At 34.0% G+C, this 14,579-nt stretch overlaps 1 protein-coding gene across 1 annotated transcript; it reads left to right on the plus strand.

Moving 5' to 3' along the window:
* The first annotated feature begins 1,153 nt into the window (after nucleotides 1-1,153).
* Nucleotides 1,154-14,006, plus strand: LOC110108385 (ribonuclease 3-like protein 2). The gene is made up of 4 exons (XM_020839012.2): nucleotides 1,154-1,793; nucleotides 1,885-2,052; nucleotides 2,263-2,705; nucleotides 13,644-14,006. Exons 1-4 carry the CDS (start codon nucleotides 1,329-1,331, stop codon nucleotides 13,807-13,809), a joined length of 1,242 nt encoding a protein of 413 aa, XP_020694671.1. The 5' UTR covers nucleotides 1,154-1,328; the 3' UTR covers nucleotides 13,810-14,006.
* The last annotated feature ends 573 nt before the right edge of the window (nucleotides 14,007-14,579 follow it).

A 14,579-nucleotide genomic window follows, 5' to 3' on the forward strand; every position in this document is an offset into this window, starting at 1 on the left:
GGTGTTACATTTTTTCATCTGTTTTTTTTTTTTTTTTTTTTTTTTTTTTTTTTTTTTTTTTTTTTTTTTTTTTTGAATAAAAAGCTGAAGCTAGCATAAACTGTTTGTGTGCTGGATATCCGTACAACACAGAGACAAAAATTTTCTAGCTCTATCGCCACGTATATTCTAGCCCGCAATAGCACTTATGAAGGTATATGCAAGGGTACATGAGTGAAAATATATACAAAATTATGAAGAAAAATAACCTTTCTTTAATATGAAAAATATTCAAAATGTTTTTATAATGAGATAATATATGTGTTTCATTGTATTTTAAGGCAAAAAATGAGCCGAAAATAGGTCAAACTTGTCAAAGATATATAAATATATTGCTAATTAGTTTAAAGTAGTTGTGACAATATTCAAGAGTTTCCAATTATTATAGATTTATATCAATAATTATTCTTAATTCTATACATTTTTGTACTATTATGAAGATACTATAAAGAAAATTCAAATAATATTACCCAGTTTATTCTTTTTATACATTATATAATTATGAACCCTGAGATATTTACTAAAATAAATAAAAATTAGAATGATAAAAAAAAATTAGAGTCAAAGTATATAATTAATAATTTAAATTTTATAATATTAACATTTGTCATTTGATATTATTAGAGAATAGAGTGATACTTATGTTAAATTTTTTTTAAATCAGTTCCATGAAGAATGAAGATATTTACAAGGATTTATTTCTTATAAGAGAATATCAGGAAGGGTTATGGATAAATATATAAAATTGCAATTAGATTGATGATATGGTATGAGGATTATTGAGAGCATAAAATTATGAAAATCCAAGGTACTAAATTTATGATCTTTTAGCGAGAATAATAGGAAAAATAGCAGACATAGAAATGGGGAAATTAGTATTAATTAACAACCTTATTATTTCTTTTTAAAACGTGAGATTAAAGCTCTTTTCGGTGTATAATTATATAATTTTTAATTCCAAATTTAAGAGGACTGAATATTCCCACTAAACTTTTTTGATATCTAATAAATATGCTTTTAAATTTTAACGATTCAGTGATAGATCCGCCGCTGTGGCCTTTCCTACTAATAATATTAAGTTTAAGAATATATTGAAGATATAGTTTCTTAATAAGAAAGGATTGACCGTTTGTGTGCAAATTAAAGGCAGAATTAAAAGCGAGCGTCGCCTTTTCATCGGCCATCGTTCTTTAAGTCCTGAGTTGCCCGGCCCTTCGCTTCAACTCCAGTCTCCTTCAGGAGCGAGAATCGCAAGAGATCGGGATCGTGAGAGGAGAACAAAGCCTGCTATGGAGGAGATCTTCCTTAGCATCGCATCGATGCGGTCTACAGCCGCGCTTCGTTTCTCTTCGGCGGCGTCGCCGGTAGAGGTCACGCCCTCCTGGGTTCCTTCCCCGCCGTTGACTCCTGCACCGGACGAGACGTCCCCCGTAGACGAGGAGATGAAGGACGCATTGGATCAAGTGCAATGCATTATTGGCTACTCATTCAATGATTTGTCTCTTCTCGAGGAGGCCCTAACCCACTCCTCCTACCCCTTTCGCGCTTCTTACCAGCGGCTTGAGTTCGTCGGTGATGCCGTGCTTAACCTTGCATTCACTAATTTCGTCTATTTAACGAACCCTTCAGTCGGTCCGGGCTCTCTCTCGGTCCTCCGTGCCGCAAATATCTCCACGGAAAAACTTGCTCGCGTCGCCATTCGTCATGATTTTTACCGCTATCTCCGTAGACACTCTCCCATACTTGATTCAATGGTGTCAATTTATCGCTCTATCTCATTCTAATTAGTTTAATATATGAATTTCTATCCTAGAGTTGTAAAGCTTGAATTTTTTGTTTTGCCAGGTGCAGGAATTCACTGAAGCAGTTAGCAAAGAAAGAGAGGAGGACTATACCGGCATTTCTTACGGGGGGAGCACGGTAAAAGCTCCAAAGGTTTTGGCGGATATTGTAGAAGCTATTGCTGCCGCCATCTACGTAGATTGTAGCTTCAATCTAGTTGCGTTCTGGAAGGTAGATTTTTTCTATCTTTCTGGATATTTTGATTGATTTTCTCTTGTTTAAATTTCCTATCTGTTTCCACCTGCCTACCTTTTGTGGTTATTTAATGTTATATATATATATATATATTTTCAATTCATGATTCTTCAGGGGAAAATAAAAACATTTTCACTGTTTAGTGTAAAGAGTTTGAAATTTGCTTTTTTATGATTACACCAATAGGTTTTTAGGGGAATTTTAGAGCCAATCATTACTGTGGAAACTCCAAACCAGCAGCCCGTGTCACACATCTATGAACTATGTCAAAAGCAAGGAATGAGTATCGAGTTTAAGAATTGGAAGAAAGATAATATGAACATAACTAATGTTTACGTTGATGGGGAGCTTCTTGGTGTTGGGTCCTCTGAGCAGAAGCCTATTGCAAAGCTCAATGCTGCTAGAGATGCACTGCAGAAGATGTGCCATGATGAGGTTGACCGCATGGAAATTATAAAGTGTTCTTCACAGACCAGTAAAACATGTGAAGATGTGGTTATGTCTAGACAGATAAATGGTGGGCTTGTCACGAACAAGGCTAATGCAAATGGAGGAGAGGAAGTAGATGGTTCGAAGCAGAGGCTTCATGAACTATGCTCAAAGAAGCGTTGGCAAAAGCCAATTTATAGGTATGTGATTCTTCTTTTTACTCTTCTTAATAACATTGCAGCTTTGCTTGATTACATTGTTTAATAATTGGTTGCACTAGGTGTTGGATCTAAATGTGTTTATGAATGACATCATATTTTACTCGCAAGCAATCCTAAGAGACAAGAACCTGAGAATTTAGAGCAAATATGGACAAGAAATGAGAGGATCTTGAGAATCTAGGAAAATACTTAAAAATCTAAAAAATGCTCTGATAAATCAATAATACTTTGAAAGATCTAAAATGTGCCTCTTTATCCTTTAGTTATAGTGATTCATGAGCTATTGCGATAGCTACATAAAAAAAGTTAAAAAGATACGTTAGTAGTTTTGTCCCATTGCACATTGTACATGACGTGTTGTGGCCTGATAGGAACCCATGTGTCTCTTCATCTTTGTCTTGGTCCTTGGTTTCATTGTGCGTACCCTAGGTGAGTCTTCACAAGTGAATTGGTATGACGAGTCCTCTAAGCGGGTTGGTAAGTCAGTATGGTGAATTTTCGTGGTGCACTGGTGAGTATTGAGGTGCCATTTCAAGGTTGCTAAATGCAATGGGAGACTTCCTTTAGGTCATGATAATCGTGTGCAGAGAGATGGTGGAGTTTTAAAGATAAAACCTTTACATCTTGAGATGCTCTTTCCCTACTCTCTTTCGATGGACCCCTTGGATGGATTAAAGACAATGTGGATGGGGCTCTTCTTCAACCCCATATTGCAGGGTTGGGAGCCATAATCTGAAATGATAGTGGTCACCTTTTAAAGGCAGCAGTTGAACATCATTTTAAACATATGGATAGCACGCAAGTGGAGCTCCATGCCATTCCCTTCCTTAAGTAAGTCCTCCAACCTTGGATATATGATGCTAAGGGCTTCATTATTAAAGGAGACAACAAAATGTGATTAATCATACTGTAGCTACGTGAATAAAATTTTTTGGGCTAAGCAACTAGAACACTCTATTGACCTTGGATTCCTTTACAACTTTGCCAAGTGATATTTCACTGCATACACAAAGAATGTAACATATTGATAGGTTTTTGTGCTAAACAGAAACTTGCTTTAAATTGTAGCTTTAGTTGGAATGATGCTTTTATAGGCAATCTTCCCTATTCCATTTTGTCTTTGTTGAGGGAAGATAGTGATAGACATGTATGTGCTTGATTGTATTTTTTCCTATTTTTCCTTTTTGGTTATAGTATTACTAAATACAACTCTTCAAGGGATGCTCATTCCCTACAGTTATGTTAGGGTATTGGTTGTGGGTTGCTGATTTGAGCTAGGGAAAGTAGCTTTGGGGTGCACAATCCCTTGTTATGAACTTTTCTAGGCTTGAATTTCCCAAAGTCAAAGAGTAGTCCTCATACTGAGAACTACGAAAGGGAAACTATTGAAGTGCCAGCTCTGGGAAGTTCGAAGAGAGTGAGTTCTCCTTGAGTTTTGATGATGTCACATTGACTACTAAGCTAGCCAAGCAACCTGTTGGGCATCTAGTTGTGGAGGTGGCTATTGAGCAGGTGGCCTTCATTCAGGTTATTGTTAATTCAGTGGTGGTTGAATCTTGTTCTTTTGTGGGGCTAGATAAGAAGAAGGATCATTTGAAAACCTTAGATAGAATTATGTTTAGTGGTCGAGCATCTTTGTCTCCTAGCTAACCCAAAGTTTATCTCTCCTCAAGCAAGCTACTAGGGCATCCATTGAATGAGTTTGAGGATTGACAAAATGCACGAGCTATTGTTTCACCCAATAAGCAGGGGGGTGGTGGTGGATTGGATGTATTTTAAAATTTTCTTATAAAACATGAATATTAATTTTGATTTTTGTAAAAATAAAGGTAGGTTAAAATGATAATTAGAAAATTCAACTATTCACAATTGCAAGAGAAAAAAAAAAAAAGAGACAACAAATACAATATCAGGGCTTGTCATTATTGTAGGAATAATATTTTTATATGATTTGATCGAACTTCAAAATCAGCCTACGTCCACTTTTAACCAACACTTGGTGAGAATTTAATTAAATAATCTCATCATAGTATAGTACTTTTATACTTTCCCACAAAGTGGCGAGCACAACCCATTAAAATAATCAAAATACCGTACTTTTTTACAACAGGCAAATACAACTAAAAAATTTAGAATACAATCAATTTTTTTAATAATAATAATATTTATCTTTAAAAATTTTCAAAACAGTTTTACTCACACAACTTGGATTTGCAATAAGATGATAAATTCAAATTTTCTCACAATAATTTCTTTAAAATCATGGAAATAATTTAATGGTGTGGCTGACCGAAGAAATAATCGAAGTAATTAATGCATTATGCAAATTTAGGAATTTTTCCAATTATTTGAAGTTTGAAGTTGTCATAAAGGGAAATTAATAATATCAAATATTTCATGAAATTAATTTAAATATTCATATGAAACTACCTGATGCAAAATTTTGCCATGTGATTTAAAATAATGAAACTAATGTAAAGAGAGAAAATTAATGGAGAAGAGAGAAAATTAATAATGTTATAATTCAAAAATTAAATATCATAATGTGCTAAAAATTATTGTAATAAATTATTTCGTTAATAAATATGAATGAAGAACAAATAAATAATGTAACTTGTACTAAATGTTGTATATTAAAAATGTTGATGGATAAATGTTTATTTAATTCAAGAGATCAAATTTATTAAGAAATGATAATTGCAAAGAATGTGCAAATAATGCTAAATAATATATGCAATAAAATTTTAAATAATATTGATAAATTAGATAATATTTATTTTGCAGTTAATTTTAATTTTTGTGAGAAATATTTGTCATTCTATGTAAAATAATACAATTACCCAACAAGCCCAACTCATGTTGAATTTGGTCTTCTTAATAAACTGGCTGATCAAATTGGGTTTTTGTTGTCTCACTTGAAATACTTAAAATTTAATGTCAAGTAGCTTGTAATCATATGTTTGTTTTTATTGAAATCTAAAGTGATGCGTCATGTGGCTCATAGGTTTAACAGTCGCAGGCAAATTGGGTAAGTTATCTAAGTGTTTGCTTATGAGGGGTCAAGTTTCCTAATTGTTTGTATATGAGGGAGTGAGTTCCTTGAGTGTTATTTTTATTATATGTATATTAGCCTAAATTCATACTTGTTTAAATAATGAACTTGCTCATTCAGGTAATTTGAAAATGCAAGTCTTCAAAAAGAGATAATTATCATTATGATTGATCACATATATGTATGATTATAGAGTCTTCCCTTATTGATAAAAATCTTAAGGTCGTGAATTCTCCCATCCTTGGCACCTCCTTGTCCGTGTAAAAGTTTGTAACTAACAGGCTTCGAGGCTAACCTATTTTTTGATGATGTATGGGCCATCTAAGTAAACTGAAGCTTTCCCATCACATATTAGTGAGCAGTAGCATCTGCATTCTTTAGAACTAAGTCATCGTAGTAGAAAGATTTGTCTTTGATATTAGTATTATAACATTCGACCATTCTCCTTTTTATTTCTTCTTGCTTAAGGATGGCCAATGCTCTAAGTTCTTCCAAGTGGTCGGCAATTGAAGGGTTATTTATTTGGGATGGCCTCTGCAAGCTCAACCATTGATACCTATAGTGGAGTAACTATGGGGTGGTTAGGAGTATGGTGTATACTCTCCTCGTAAAGGGGGCGAGTGACATGTAGTGCTTCTTCTAATCTTGCCACGAGCAACCCAATTATACCAAGTGATTTTACATGTACGGGCGCCCTTTCGTGGTGTAAAGGGTGTTGATCACTTGTTATCAATGTCTTTCTTTCAACCTTATGAGTCCATGCATGACTTCTCTCACACTTCTTGCCATGGGGTTGTTATTCTTGGTAGCAAGCTCTTTGGGATGAGTGGATGAGGAGGATTCAACATTTTGATTGTACTCAACATTGACATGGCTGTTAGCGAGTTTGAGTAACTCAGTTGTCTTTTGTTGCTATAGTGTTTAGCAAAATATTTGGGTTAGGGGACTAGGTCTTTTACCTCAGGCTTCTCCCTTTAGAATATCACGATGAAGCTCCGTAGCGACTCAAATAGCTCCTAGAGTCCTAGTGCATTATGAGGAGGGTTTTTGAGTTCTTTTAAGCCTTTTGGGCAATTGCAAATTGTTTGAAGAACATTCTTCTAAACTTGGTGAATAAAGTGGTCACTGCCACGAGCAGGCGAGTGAACCGTCAGAGTACTGACTCTTTGAATGTATTACAGAACCGTTGATGTTTAAAGCATCGTTGACATCATTGTTTCAAATTTAATGTCATAGTTAGTGGCGTCAGATCTTCCCTTGTAAGATTGTAGGATGGGCATCATGAACTTTGGAGATGGCCTCACCTCCATTATCCCTTGGAGTTGTACTCTTTATTGTTGGTGGCTGTGCGAATGGTATCCACATTGATTGTTGAAGTGAGCGTTTGAGTCTCTAGTTTTCTATAGTGAACAATCAAGTTAGAAGATCCTTCTAGTGTACTTCTTCTTGATGCATGCATCAACAAACCTCCCAAGCCTTCCTGGCTCATCTTTGTACGTCTTTCCTCTATTTTCATGAGATCGTGACGAGTAGTGTAGTTGGAAGCATTCATTTTTATGGATAGATCTGCTTTCTATTGTTTTTCGAGATGTGCGTATCTTCTACTCACCGACATTAATTTGTACTCATCGCACCTTTCAGGATGTTAAATCCAAATTTATTTGTAGATGACATTCAAATATATTGACAAGTAATCCTGAGAGACAAGAGCTTGAGAGGGAATATGAGAAAGAAATGAGAGAATTCCGAGATCTTGTAAAAGACAAAAAAAAGTGCTTCTTCATCATTTATTTATAGAGATTCGAGAGCTATATAGATAGCTACATAAAAAAAGTTAAAAAGATACAACATTAATTGTGACCTATTTTAGATTGTGTATGACATATGTCGTGGCCTGATAGGTGCCCATCAGTTTTTTATCATTGGCTTGGTCCTTAGTTTTAAGGCGAGTTCCTTGAGCGAGTCTTTGCGGGTGAGTTGTTATAATAAGTCTTCCAAGCGATCTTGTGAGTTGGTATAGTGAGTCATCTAGGCATGCTGGCAAGTATAGATGTGCAGTTCTAAGGCTGTTAAGTGCGAAGGGAGAGTTCCTTCATGTCATGATAATTGCGAGTTGAGAGATGAACGAGTCCACAGGATTAGACTCTTGATCTTTTGAGATGCTCCTTCCCTGTAGCTATGTTGTGGTATTGGTGGTAGTTTGCTGATTTGAGTGAGGGTGAGTAGCTTTGAGGAGCAGTCACCTGCTAAAGGGAAAACTTATTAAGAGCTGGAATGGATTTGTATGAGTTCCTTTTAGCTTCCATTAGGGAGCACTCTTTGATTTGACTGCCTTGTGTGCATGCAACATTCCTTAGTAGGCGTGTGCAGTGGAGGGCTAGGTGATCGTTCTGTCTGAGCTTTGTTGCCAGAACTTGTTAGTCTCGTGTTCTACTTTCAGAATCAATTAGGTACCTGTGAAAGCCCTACATAGACATGTATGAGTATACAGCAAGCATCCCTTTTTTTCTAATGCTGAAAGCGAATGATGAGCAAGCAGCAGAAATGGAAAATTATGGTGTGTGCATATGTATATATTCCATTTTTTTATTGTTGGGAAGAGATGAATTTGATATAGAGCAAGAACCTAGGAGATATTTTGATGAAAAGAATTTACAGTTGTGATGAATGAACGTTTCAGGGGATAGGAACTAACCGGAAAAAAAAAAAACTTATGGGAGAAGTCAAAAGAAAAACTTTCTTTATTCCATCTTATGCTCTATGATTATTCAAGACTTTGGGCACTATTTTTAAAGTTAGGCCTTATTGAATTGATGAAGCTACTTTCAAACAAATATAAACATGCCAAACAAGTCTTAAATACCAGTTGATATTTAGTCGACTAATAAATGATAAATAAGGGAAACAGCTTAAAATAACTGATTAAAGAAGGCTCAATACTTATAACTGAAATTTTGAACAACTTGTATTGCATCACTATATCTGATTCTTCTCTTTCTAATAATACAAAAAAGGAAAAAAAAAACCCTCTCATATATCATTGTTTCTGCTGTCTGCTTGCCATTTTTTTAATTTCTGGTATGTCAAGAAGAATAACCATACATTGTTCACCTTGATTTCGACACTACGTCAATCTGATATTAAAGCAATGTGATATAAGGAAAATTTTCACAATTTGCTCACTGTTGTTTCCAAGCTGTGTTAGCTTGGTAACGAAAGAATTTAATGTGAAGAATAATTACTGGACATCGTGAATCCTGATTTCCACATTTTGCTATTTGATGCATTAGAAATATGACAATAAAATTTTGATTTAGATAAAAAATATGAGGAAAAGATGAAAATGTTAGCTTGGAAAATTATTAAATGGTAGTTGAAATTATTTTGGAAGAGTATAATGAACAAAATAATATGGTATATTTTAAATTGATTCAAAAAAGTGATATTTTCTTTAAAGAAGCATGTAAAGGCAAAATTTATATTTAGACGGGATACCTAATAAGATTTTCATTGTTATGGTTGATACAATTAGGGATATAAATGAGCCGAGCCGGCTCGTGAGCGGGCTCAAGCTCAACTCACTAACGAGCTTGCGAGTCGAGCCGCTAGCTTGAGCTTGAGCTCGAATATTAAACAAGCTCAAGTCCAAGCTCAGCAAAGCTCGGCTTGTTGGCTCAAAAAATTAATTTATACATTAAGGTCTAATCAAAAGATGGTTTTAAAAAAATGCGGTTCTACAATTCGTAAAAGTACATTAAAGAAACATAAATGAAGTTGTATAATTTAAAGAAACATTAAATGTTGTTGTACGATCTTCAAAAGAAAATACAAAAAATTTAGTAATGCACATGTAAGAAAAGTTAAAAAGCATAATCTCAATTCCCAAATCTTGCCATTTCGCCGAACATCGATCATTTATCCTCCGTCATTTCTCTTTCTTCTTTGAGATGAGCGCCAATCGTGCGGAACTTTCCTCTTCCTCGACAATGACCAAGACCTCCGGTCTCAATCTTCCTCTATCGAACTTCTCTTTTTCTTGGAGACGACGAAGCTGAGCTCCCTCAACTTCTTCTAGAGCCGAGCTCTCGAGCTCGAGTAAAAATAGACGAGTTGAGCTCAAGCTCGTTTTATTGGCTCAACTCAAGCTTGAGCTCAAGTTCGAGTTTCTCTTTTGAGGGACTAATCGAGCTCGAGTTTGCTGCAACTCGAGCTCGACTCAACTCGTTTGCACCCGTAGATAGAATGATGTAGCTAATAGTCTTTTGGGAAATTTTAAGACAAAAAATATGTCAAATGATTGGAGAACAAGTATTTGGGTTTCATTAAAAAAATAATAGAGTAGTTGAGTATTGTAGTATTTATAAATGAATGCTACCTATTTGTTATATAAAATGAAAGTTCTAGGATAGTATTGAACATAGACTTTGAAAAATGAGTTTTTTATGCTAAGGCAATCTAGAAGAAGCATGTTGGTGTCACTTAAGAATGAAGGTATTCCAAGTTGTAGTAATTATAAATAAACCCTACATTTGAGTCCTACAATTAAGTTATAGAAAACTAATGAATATAAATTTTGAAAATTTATGTGTTTATAAAAATATTAATTTGGTTTCATGTAATGAATATCTACTATAGATTTGATTACTTTGCTATGGAAATTAATTGAAAATCATGGTAAAAAGGGTATTGACATGGTTTTGATTGATCATAAGTAGGCTTATGTTCAAGTATCAGGAGAATTGATTTGGCATGCATTAATGAAAAAAAGATGTATTAACAATATGTTGAAGTCGTTAAAATATACATGATGGAGCTTTGTAGTTGAGTGATCACATGTTTCCTAATTATATTTGTATTAAATCAAGTATCAACAATAAATCTAGATTTTTAATATTTTCTTATCTAGTATTTTCCAAGAAATATTTATAATGAGGTTCATTGGATTATGCTTTTCACATGTGCATAATTTTAATCAGTGAGACATAAGCAGGTGAAAATTTAAAATATTAGAGAAAATTTTTAGTAGAGAAAATTTTTAGAAGATAAAAGATTTAGATAAATGGTATTGAATTATAACTGTTGTATTATGAAAGATAATATTCCGTCATGATAAAGTGATATTTAGGTGTAAGAATAAGGTTCTCACTAGACATTTGCAAGAGGATGTACCTTGATGTATGCTTTTTGCTGATGATATTCTTCTTGTTGATAAGACTAGAGAGGGAGTTGAAGGTAAACTTGAATTATGGAGGTCAACGAGTCTAAAGGTTTTTGCTTGAGTAGATCTAAGACGGAATATATGGAGTGTAATTTTAGTAGTAATAGACCTAGTGAGGGGATTGTGACTTTGGGCGATCTAGTCATTAATAAGAGTACACGTTTTATATATATTGGATCTATTTTTCAGAGTGATGGTGAAATAGATGGGGATATTATCAGCAAAATTCAAATTGGATGGTTGAAGTGGAGGAATGCATCGGGATTATTATGTGATAGAAATGTACCCCTCAAACTTAAGGGAAAATTCTATAAGATGGTAGTGAGGCCTGCAATGATTTATGGTGCCGAATGTTGGCCATTAAAAGAGAAGCATAATACTAAGTTAAGTGTGGCAGAGATGAGGATGCTCAGGTGGATGAGTGGCTTTACTCTTAGAGATAGGATACGAAATGAACATATATGTGAAAAGGTTGGAGTAGCTCCAGTAGAAGATAAGATTAGAGAGAGCCGCCTTAGATGGTTTGGTCACATAAAACGGCGGCCTTCCGCTGACCCGGTTAGGAGAGTAGAGGTATTAGATTTGACTTATGTTAAGAAAGGTAGGGGTAGACCTAAAAAGACTTGGTTAGAAAATATTAGGAATGACCTTTCTTTATTAGATTTAAACGAGAATTTGACTTTTAATAGGACACAATGGAGAAAAAGGATTCATGTAGCCGACCCCACGTAGTGGGATAAAGGCTTGATGTTGTTTGTTGAATATACTCTATAAGATTAAGCATAAATGATCAAGATTTTGTGGTAAAATAGAAAAGTATCTCAAGTGTATTAGGTGATTAGAAAATAGCATAGAACTTATGGTGAACTTTTATAAAATTATAATTTGGTTGTTTATGTTTTGGATTAAAGTATTGAATGAAAATAAAAAGGTCATTAATAGCTAAGTTGAACTTGAATGAAATGAGAATGGTAAGATGGCTATATCATGAAATTAAGAATGATGAATTGAGGAATGATTGCATTAGAGGAATGATGGGAGATTGTATTACATCAGGCATCTATTTAAATTTAGATGGTGGATAATAGAATTTAGAGGTTTGGATAATTTGACCAATTATATTGCGTTAGATTAATATATAAGTTGGTCAATATTTCATGATATTTTATTCAATAAGAATAGCTGATGCATGACTCAAGTAAATAATGTAGTTTCATAAATAGACTAGCATATTGAGTATATAATTTTATTGATTCTCAATGCATATTTGTTTATTTTGTTTTTGTTTCTATCCTCTAAATAAGGGCTTTTATATTTTGAGTTGAAGCAATGAGGACCCACAAAATTCCTCCTAATGCATCTCTCTTCTCTCTTCCCTTGTTTAATCAAGAGCCTCAAAGGAGGCACCTATCCTCCTTGGCTTCTTTCGTGTTGGAGGCCTTCACACCATCTTTATATCCAAGGTTGACTATGATGTATACTATGTTCTACTTCCAAATTTCGGACCACTAGGATCCAATTCGATAAAGGGGACGCTTACCAAACACTTTTTACCTTTGAAGAAACAAAGAAAAATAAAGACAGCTGAATATCTTTTGGGATGGCGTTTTTGAGTGAAAATGACACTTTGAAGGTAGCTCTCTTTTAGTAGTTCAACTAATATTTAGAACCGACAGTGAGTGAGATTTTTTTTAGTTGTTGAAATATAATCATCCTTTCTAAAATTAATTAAGGAGCTTTCCCAGAACTAGTGCAATTGAGCTATGAGTGGTATTATTGGCAAGAATTACAAGTGAGGATGTTCTTTACTGTAATCTTAGTTTCTGTTGATTAGTTCTTACTACTATTAAACTTTCTTGCATGAATTTAAGTTTATCTTGTACTGGTTACTTATTGTATCTGTACCATTCATATGTTAAGATTTTTACCCAATTTTGTGAATGTTCTCATTGGAATTTGGTGCCACTGGGCTTCCACCATGCGTAACAATTTGAAGTTGGCAAAATAATGGTAGAGGATATGAACCCAAAACCTTTTTTTAGCATCCCTGAACAAAGCTGCTCAAAATTACATTTTATTTGTGATGAAACTTTTTATTAGTATGATTTTTCAAGCTAAGAATAAATTTATTCAACCCAGATATTTATGAAATGTTTAGTTGACATTTATTGCAAGCAAACTCAGACATTTTGTGAGATAAACAATGTTGCATTTATGTTAAATTTTTATGTTATGCGAGAAATCAGGTTTAGTGCTTATCCATTCAACTTTAATTCACAAGTCATTCATATTTTCCTGTAGCTCATACTATAAATTAAAATAATGCGCTTATTATGCCAACCAATATGAATATACTGCAGTCGTGTGAAACATAATTAGCAGGTATATCTTAATTTTCTACCTTAAAAAAAGGTAGAGGTAGACCTAAAAGACTTGGTTAGAAAATATTAGAAATGATTTTTCTTTATTAGATTTAAATGAGGATTTGACTTTTAACCAAACACAATAGAGAAAAAAGGATTCATGTAGCCGATCCCACATAGTGAGATAAAGAATTAATGTTGTTATTGTATGAATACTTTTGATGTTTTACTTGTGCTTCTTATATATAGTTTCTCTTATCAGTAATAATTCTTGGCACTTGCAGTCTTGAAGAAAAGGAAGGACCGGCTCATGATACAAAATTCTTATGCTCAGTTAAAGTTTTCTGTAATAATGAAGCATATTTTGCTTTTGGAGACCTCAAATCTAGGTTGAGGGAAGCTGAGAATTCAGCAGCGTACAAATTACTTTGCCAACTTCCTACATATTAACAATTAGGTCTCATCCCTTTGATTCCAGCGCAAGTTTAAACATTTTAGGCTACATTTTCTCTATTAGCATCTCTTGCCCATGCCATTTGGAATTCTCTCAATCTGCCATATTCCAATTTGTAATAGCTTAATAGAAGCTTTTATCTTTTTACTGTATATAGTCATTTATCATGTTATCAGTTCTTGAAATGTGCCAATATTTGCTCGTTGATTTCTCTAAGAATGTTGCAGTTGCGATAATTAAGGTTATCAAACCCATAGTTTAATATGTGCTTGTGAATACTAATGCAGTGTAGGATGCTTACAAAGGAGATTAGCATCTTCCAATTTCAGGTGGTGGCCAGATGATGCCATCATTGTTTTTATAGTAGGCACTTTCAGTGTCAGCTTCTGGATGAGGAATGAATGTAATTTAGGCTTCGTTTGAGACGACTTTCTCACTGTTTTTAAAGCAGTTTTTTAGTACAAAAATTAAAATTTTTATACTAGAAAGCTTATTTAAGAAGCAGTAAAAAAGCCGCCCCAAACGAAGCCTTAGTCGTGTAAGATGGCTGATGCAAATTAATTATTGTCGCATGGATTTTAATGTTTCGTTTGGGATAGTTTTTTTTATCGCTTTTTATAACAAAAGTTTATAGTTCAAAATTTTTTTTGTACTAAAATGCTGATTTAAAAGCGATAAGAAAGTCGTCACAACCGGAGCCTAAATTATTAAAGAAAAATAGGTCAAATAAGCTTAAAATGAGTCTTATCTAGATATTTTGGAAATT

The sequence above is a fragment of the Dendrobium catenatum genome, unplaced genomic scaffold (genome assembly GCF_001605985.2).
Source record: "Dendrobium catenatum unplaced genomic scaffold, ASM160598v2 fragScaff_scaffold_21, whole genome shotgun sequence".
In the NCBI taxonomy this organism is placed as follows: domain Eukaryota; kingdom Viridiplantae; phylum Streptophyta; class Magnoliopsida; order Asparagales; family Orchidaceae; genus Dendrobium; species Dendrobium catenatum.